This window comes from Myotis davidii, unplaced genomic scaffold, assembly GCF_000327345.1.
Source record: "Myotis davidii unplaced genomic scaffold, ASM32734v1 scaffold148, whole genome shotgun sequence".
Classification (NCBI taxonomy): Eukaryota; Metazoa; Chordata; class Mammalia; order Chiroptera; family Vespertilionidae; genus Myotis; species Myotis davidii.
The window spans coordinates 3,527,002-3,535,563 of NW_006299479.1; the positions used below are offsets into that span (position 1 = coordinate 3,527,002).

General features: G+C 42.2%; 1 protein-coding gene across 1 annotated transcript in view; it reads right to left on the reverse strand.

Moving 5' to 3' along the window:
* Positions 1-6,369: 6,369 nt before the first annotated feature.
* PATE3 (prostate and testis expressed 3) overlaps positions 6,370-8,562 on the reverse strand; it is a 2,752-nt gene continuing 559 nt past the window's right edge. Inside the window, exons 2-3 of the mRNA XM_006775098.1 lie at positions 7,022-7,144; positions 6,370-6,494 (exon numbers count right to left, since the gene is read on the reverse strand). Coding sequence (XP_006775161.1) covers positions 6,370-6,494; positions 7,022-7,144 — 248 coding nt within the window. The remainder of the gene's footprint in view (positions 6,495-7,021; positions 7,145-8,562) is intronic.

Below are 8,562 nucleotides of genomic sequence, written 5' to 3' on the forward strand. Positions count from 1 at the left end.
GCCTTGGGTAGGGGTGGTATCCTTGACTCCATGAAGAGTCATAACTGTTCCCTACTCAAAAGAGTAAGGACCGCCGAAACCGGTTTGGCTCAGTGGATAGAGCGTCGGCCTGCGGACTGAAAGGTCCCAGGTTCGATTCCGGTCAAGGGCATGTACCTGGGTTGTGGGCACGTCCCCAGTAGGGGATGTGCAGGAGGCAGCTGATTGATGTTTCTCTCTCATCGATGTTTCTAACTCTCTATCTCTCTCCCTTCCTCTCTGTAAAAAATCAATAAAATATATTTTTTTAAAAAAAGAGTAAGGACCCTTGGCAGATGTTGGGAAGGCTTTCAGCTTACTTTTGTGGGGTTTGCACACCTCAATAAAAATGTTTATAGGTCGGAGAGGCTCTGAAGTAGAAACACTTTCCCTGGAACTCTGCTTTAAAGCTTTACTATCTTTCTTTAGGGGTTCGATTTTGCAATGAATGTAAATACTTTGACGGCCAGAAATGCATCCAAGAAATGAAAAATTGCTGGAAGATTAATATAATGTTTCAAAACAGGAGTTGTCGCACAGATCACTTTTACTTTTATGATCGCCTTACAGGTAAGTGAGGGTTGGAGAGGGACACAAAATATTACCAGGGGTGCCCACAATTCTTGGAGTCAAGGTATGGATGGAGACTGGGAGAGAATGGGGAGAGTGGGATTCTCCATACACAGACTTGGGGTGAAGACTGTGTGGGAGGCAGATGTCTTTGGCTGATTCTGTTTAAAGAGACACAGATGAGATGCAGGCATAGCCCTGGAGTCATTCCAGGCTACCTACAGAAAACTGACAAGGTTCTGGAGAGAAGTCATTGCTAGGAAGATGGCGAGGGGAAGCAAGGTGATCATGTTGGCTTTTCTTCTCTTTAGGGAGATACCTGTATCGTTATACAGCACTATCATGTGAAACTTGTGAAGAGGGAATGTTCCAGGTATTCCATGATCTCCTGAGAGAAACATACTGCTGTATAGATAATGACAGGTGCAATGACCCTAATGATATACCAGACATTACAAGGGAATATGTGTCCTATGACACAGACAGAATTGTTAAAAAATAAAATAATTAAGTTTTAAACCACATCTCTGAGTAAACTTTGCCCTTCCCCTATCTGATGGCAACATTATCTTACATTTTCTCAAACCCCAGATCCCCCCTCTTTCCTCTTAAGCCAGTAGATCTACCTATGGAACCACTATCTTTCCTGTGTCAGTGCTTCCAGTAACAGGAACTCCATCTCTACTTTCTGGTTGGATTCCACTGTCTTCACCACCAGATAGCTCCTGGCAATCTTTACTTGCCCTTAAGTTCTAAAGCAGGGGTCCTTAAACTACGGCCCGCGGGCCACATGCAAATACAAATCTTGTATTTGTTCCCGTTTTGTTTTTTCACTTCAAAATAAGATATGTGCAGTGTGCATAGGAATTTGTTCATAGTATTTTTTTAAACTATAGTCCGGCCCTCCAACAGTCTGAGAGACAGTGAACTGGCCCCCTGTTTAAAAAGTTTGAGGACCCCTGTTCTAAAGTCAGAGTTCTAACATTTCTGGCAAAGGGAACAAAGTATTTTTCTGGTAGAGCTCCTGAAGGCAGATCGGGGAAAAGCGACTGGATAGAAATTGGGACAAGAAATCACAGGAGATTTTAGAAATAACTGGGAGGACAGTAAAAGAGGTATTTGGTGAGGACTGGGAAGGGTTTGTATTAAGCAGGGGCTTGAAAAAGTCCGTGTGAAATTAGAAAATTCTGTCTTCTGTGAAAGCAATAGTCAGTGGACCAAATATGAGAGGCTTCGTGTCTGCCACTATTTGGGGAAACTATGCCAATCACACCTACTTGTGTTCACATACCCTTTGATTGCCATGTTTCTGGTCATCTTATCTTGCTCTCATGGCCAAAGCCAAGTATATCAGGATGGGCACTTGGCAGAGGATCGGCCAATTACTCTGCCTCTGGGTTTGTGGGGCATACTCTAGCACTTATAAAAATCAATTTAAAAATCTTTAACAAAATATCAGCCAATAGCAGATTAAAGGATGATGTATAATTGATCAGTAATCTTTGTTGAGTAAAAAATCATTGCAAAACTCAGTGGCTTAAAATAATAAGCAATGAGCCCTAGCTGGTTTGGCTCAATGGATAGAGTGTCAGCCTGCGGACTGAAGGGTCCCAGGTTCGCTTCTGGTCAAGGGCACGTGCCCGGGTTGTGGGGCCGATCCCTAGTTGGGAGTGTGCAATGATTCTCTCTCATCATTGATGCTTCTCTCTCTCCCTCTCCCTTTCTTTCTGAAATCAATAAAAATATATTTTAAAAATAATAATAATAAGCAATTATTTTCTGTGTCTGAAGAATTCAAATGTTTTATGTAGAGAGTGACTATAGGGTTAAGCCTCCGACTGACCTGTTGACAAAGCCACAAGTCCCAGCTTAGAGGGCACAGCCCTCTTAGCATAACTAAGCTTGACCTTATAACACTCACTAGATCCTATGTGGGTAGTTAATGGACTGTGGGAGGTACAGCAAGTGCTGCCCAAACAAGTGACGCTCACAAGAACATTGTAACTATGGTGACCACTACCTTGTTTCCCTCCGAATATAAAATAAAGCATCAGCTTGTAGTCTGGACCGCCCCCACCCCGTCTCTCTATAGCCTTAGCCAGGCACAGGAGATCCACCTAGACCCAGCTTATTCTCTTTGTCTGTCTTTTATTTAATCCTTCGCCGCCCCTCCTCAGGCTCACCGAATCCTTGGCTGTGCTGGCCTGGCACAGTTTTACAAGTGCTCACCTGGGCAGTTCTGCTACACTCAGCCAGAGCAGACTCATTAATACATCTGGTGGATAGCTAGAGTCTCGTTGGTTTAGGCTGGCCTTGAGTAGAGTGACTCAGCTCTGCTCTGCAAGCTTATCTTCTCCTTGGACCAATGGACTACCTTAGATATATCTTACTCATGGCACTGGCAGAAGCAAAGAGAGCAAGATCCAAGCTCATTGTACACCAAACTCTGCTTACATTAAGTTTGCTTACATTAAGTTTGCCAACACCACAGTGGTCAAAGCAAATTATATGGCCAATGCTAGAGGTAGCAGACCGGACAGGTCACCCCACCTATAATGGCAATACATTGAAAAATTATAGGTCAAAGGATGTAGACAAAAGGAAAGGTGGAGAATTGGGGCCAGATGATGCAATATACACCATACATCATTGCCAAGTGAGTCTTATTTTAGGAATATAAGATTGGTTCAGTGTAAAAAACATAAATTATAATAACTTAGAAAACTCAGATGATTATTTCCATAGAAAACAAGGAGTCATTTGACAAGATTTAACATCCAGTCATATAAAAAAACAAAAGTGGAATTGATAAATGTGTATTTAACATAATAAAATGATCTATAGTTTAGTCTCAAAAGCCAGTATTTACTTAATGGGGAAATACTAGGTTTCATGCTAAAATAAGGGATAAGACAATGATGTTCAGTATCTCTACAGCTAATTAATATATTAATACTCTGGTTTCTCTTCAGATCGCATAAATCTTTCGCCTTTTACTAAATATATTAGAAGACTAACATGTCCATACTACCCAAAGCAATCTATAGATTCAATGCAATTCCTATCAAGATACCCATAGTGTATTTTACAGAACTAGGACAAATATTCTAAAAAAAGGATATGGAACCACAAAAGACCCTTGAGTAGGCACAGAAGTCTTGAGAAAGAAAAACAAAGTTGGAGGAATCCTGATACCTGATATCAAATTATACTACAAGGCCATATTAATAAAAACAGCATGGTACTGGCATGAAAACAGAAATGTAGATCAATAGAACAAAACTGAACGCCCAGAAGTAAACCCATGCTTTTATGGTCAATTAATATTTGAAAAAGGAGGCAAGAAGATACAATGGGGTAAAAATGGTATATTCATTAAGTGGTATTGGGGAAATTGGACAGATACATTTAAAAAAAGAAGAAACGACCACCTTTTTATACCATGTGCAAGAATAAACTCAAAATGAATTAAAAACTTAAATATAAGACTTGAAAACATAAAAATCCTAGAAGAAAACATTGGCAGTAAAATCTCGAACATTTCTCCTAACAAGGATATATTTACTTCACCAAGAGAAACAAAAGAAAAAAATAAACTACATCAAACTAAAAAGTTTTTGCACAGCAAAGGAAACCATCAACACAATGAAAAGACAACCCACTGTATAGGATAACATATTTCCCAATGATACCTTCTATGAGATATTTTAATATATAAAAGTTATAAAGAACTCAACACCAAAATACCCCCCCAAAAAATAATTTAAAAAATGGGCAGAACCCGGCTGGCGTGGCTCAGTGGTTGAGCATCAACTTATGAACCAGGAGATCACAGTTCGATTCCCGGACAGGGCACATGCCCGGGGTTGCAGGCTTGATCCCCAGTGTGGGGCCTGCAGGAAGCCGCTGATAAATGATTCTCTCTCATCATTGGTGTTTCTATCTCTCTCTCTCCCTAGATCCTATCTGGGTAGTTAATGGACTGTGGGAGGTGCAGCAAGTGCTACCAAAACAAGTGAAGCTCACAAGAACATTGTAACTATGGTGACCACTACCTTGTTTACCTCTGAATATAAAATAGACACTTCTCCAAAGAGGAGATACAGATGGTCAATAGACATTTGAAAAGATGCTCAGCATCACTAATCATCGGAGAAATGAAAATTGAAACCACAAAGAGATATCACCTCACACCTGTCAAAATGGCTATCATCAATAAACCAACAAACAACAATCTTTAGCGAGGATGTGGAGAAAAGCCCAGATTTGGAAGCAGCCCAAGTGGATAAAACAGGTGTGGTACAGCCCTGGCCAGTGTGGCTCAGTTGTTTGAAGCATCCTCCTGTACACTTAAAGGTTCTGGGTTCGATTCCTAGTCAGGGAACATACCAGGGTTGTGGGTTGGATCCCCAGTCGGGACATGTATGAGAGGCAACCAGTCAATGTTTCTCTTTCACATTAATGTTTTTCTCCCTCCCTCCCTCTCTCTCTAAAATCAATAAACATATCTTTGGGAGAGATTAAAATGAACAGCTGTGGTACAGTTACACAGTCGAATACTACTCAGCTGTAAAAAAAGAAGGAAATCTTACCCTTTATGACAGCATGGATGGACCTGGATAATATTATACTAAGTGAAATAAGCCAAGTACCATATGATTTCACTTATAGGTGGAATCTAGTGAACAAAATAAACAAACAAAAGAGAAACAGACTCATAGATACAGAGAACAAACTGACCGCTGTCAGAGGGTAGGGAGGTTGGAAGACGAAGGTAAAAACAGTGAAAGGATGAAGCGAAAAAAACACAAAAATTCACAGGCACAGACAACAGTGTGATGATTATCAGAGAAAAGGAGGGGGCTTAGAAGAGGGTAAAGGTTGATAAATGATGATGAATGAAGACTTGACTTTGGGTGGTAAGCACACAATCCTATATAATAAAAGGGTAATGTGCAAATCAACCAAACAGCGGAACAACCAGTCGCTATGATGCACACTGACCACCAGGGGGAAGACGTTCAATGCAGGAGCTGCGCCCTGGTCATCAGTGGGCTCCCACAGGAGGAATGTCTCTCAGCCACAAGCTGGGCTGATGGCTGGCAAGCACAGAAGCAGTGACAGGAGGGGCTCTGCTCACTAAAGCTGTCAGTTGGACATCCCCTGAGGGCTCCCAGACTGCTAAAGGGCGCAGGCCAGGCTGAGGGGACTCCCCCCGCCCCTGACCACCCCCAAGTGTACAAATGTCGTGCACTGGGCCTCTAGTATAATATATAGATCATGTATTATATAATTGTACTCTTGAAACTTATATAATTTTATTAACCAACGTCACCCTAATAAAGTCAATAATTTTTTTTAAAAGATTAGCCAATGCAGTTAGACAAAATAAAGCAATTAAAGGACTTAACACTTGAAAGGGAGAGTCAAAACTATGTTGTTTTGCACATTAAAGGGTATGTACCCGATGAAACCAAATGAATCAATAGAAAAACTAATATTAGTAATAAGAGGATTTATTAAAGTAATGAGACATAAAATTAATATTCAGTTACCAATTGCCTTTGCAGATACAACAACCACTTAGTATGTAAAATGGAATGTCTCATAGATAGCAGAAAAAAAATCCATAAAAGCTGGAGACACTGGGAAGAACGGCATGAATTAACGAGAGCTGGGCTACCGCCAGGATGGACCAAGCAGGAAACATGGATAGGCAAAGTATGAAGAGGGAGAAACATCAATAACATTCTATAGCGAGGCCTCAGGATGGCAAATGTCTTAGTGATTCATGTTACAATAATCAGACTTGCAGCAGTGATGAATGTAAGTCAGATTGTTGTAATTAAACATCAAGTTTCTGCAGAATTTCTGACACACCATATATGATAACTGGAGCTCATATCCTGCAATAAAGAAGGAACAAAGAAAATAAGCCAGTGATCTAAGCTCTCAGGAGACAAGTCAAGCCTGGCACTAGCCTAGTCTGTGAAAACGTAATTGGGCATCAGGGTCTGGTTAGGGATGGCTTCCCAGCACACACTTCCCAAGAGGCCCTGGGCAGGTGGTGTAGAAGTCACTGGCCCTTGATGGGGTTGTTGCTTGAGCTCCGTGACGACTCTCAACTCTTTGTAAGGCTGCTTCGTTCCTCTTTTCCCTAAAAGATTCGCAACTAGTGCTTTAGTGTCTTCAGAGTTGGAGTGAGTTTGGCCAGTTTTATTGGGAATATAGAATCGCCATCATCTTCCTCCTGTCTCATTGCCCCAAACCATCATCTCTGTGTGCACTGGGACCCCAGCTAGGTGCGTCTGCACTTTGGTTCCTCTCTTAGCTTGGCCTTAGTCTGAGATATACAGCTGCTGAAGTACTCTCCTAAAAATGTCCTAAGAATCTCACAGCACCCCACCACCACCACCCCGGCCCTCTAACTTACCGTTGTAGATATTTAAGAGCATGCACGTTTCACTCTTCTGAGCAAGACAAACACCAAAGCCTCTTCTACAACGATCTGATTCCATGTGAAGGTGGCACGTTATGCACTTCAGCGGTGTCACTACTGGAGAGTACAGAGCTGGTGTGAGGCCAAGGGGAGGCATGGACTTAGAAGGAGCTAGATATCTATAAGTCTGGGGGAGCAGGCAGGGGTTGCACAGGCTCGGGGAGGTGGATGAAGAGCGGGTGGTACCAGGTATTAAACAGAGCTCTCAACTCCACATCTCCGAGCAAATGCTGTTAGGAGAATAAAAGGATGCTGGCCCCAACTTCAGCCATCGAACCTGGGTAACTGAGCAAAGAGGAGCCTTCATGGCATTGCCTTTTCCAGCTTAAAAATGGTTTTCCCTGGCCAGTTTTCCTCAGTGGTTAGAGCATTGACCCGAGGACCAAAGATGCCTCAGTTTCCACCCGCAGTCAAAGGCATGCTCCTCGGTGGCAGGTTCAATCCCCGACCATGGTGGGTGTGCGAGTGGGAGGCAACCAGTCGATGTGTCTCTCTCATGTTGATGTTTCTCTTTCTACCCACCCACCCCTTCCTTTCCACTCTCTCTAAAAACCAACGGAAAAAATATCCTCATTCGTCCAGTGAGGATTTAAAAAAAGAAGGTTTGGTTACTGCTGGCGTGGCCTATTTCACAGCACTGCCGATAGACAGGAGCGTGCTCTTGAGGCTGAGCACTTGAAAACAGTTCACCCCAGCGAGTGCTCCTGTGCCGGGATTTCTGACATCCGCTGCTTAGGTATGGTTAGGTGAGATACTCTGTTATTTTGAAATTCAAACTGAATCTTTGGGACGGTTTCATGAATTACAGCACAGTCAGTGACACTTGACGGCAGTGGTTCTCAACCTTCCTAAGGCTGTGACCCTTCAATACAGTTCCTCATGTTGTGGTGACCCCCAACCATAAAATTGTTTTCGTTGCTACTTCATAACTGTAATTTTGCTACTGTTATGAATCGTCATGTAAATATCTGATATGCAGGATGCATTTCATTGTTACAAATTGAACAGAATTAACGCATAGTGGTTAATCACAAAAACAATATGTAGTTATATGTGTTTTCTGTTAGTCTTAGGCGACCCCTGTGAAAGGGTCATTCAACCCCCAAAGGACTCGCGACCCACAGGTTGAGAACCTCTGCTTTAGGGGCTACTTTGTGGGGTGAACTAACCAAATACAGGTTTAATTTTTAAAACACCTCTCCCTGGGACACCTCCATGAGAAAAGAAAGTAGTATTTATTGAGCATCTCATTTGGGCCATGTTCTCTCAACTTGTATCTGATTTAATTCTCACAAAAGCCTGGTGAGTGCGTATTTCCCCCATTTCTCAGATGAGCAATCCAAAGAACCATATTTTTTTCATCTGGCTGATACCAGAGCACCCAGCATTTGCTCTCCTAATAAGGGATGCCCTTGTAAATGGTAAGGATGTCCCAAGGAAACTCTTGTTAGGATTTTGGATTATGGGGAACAGTA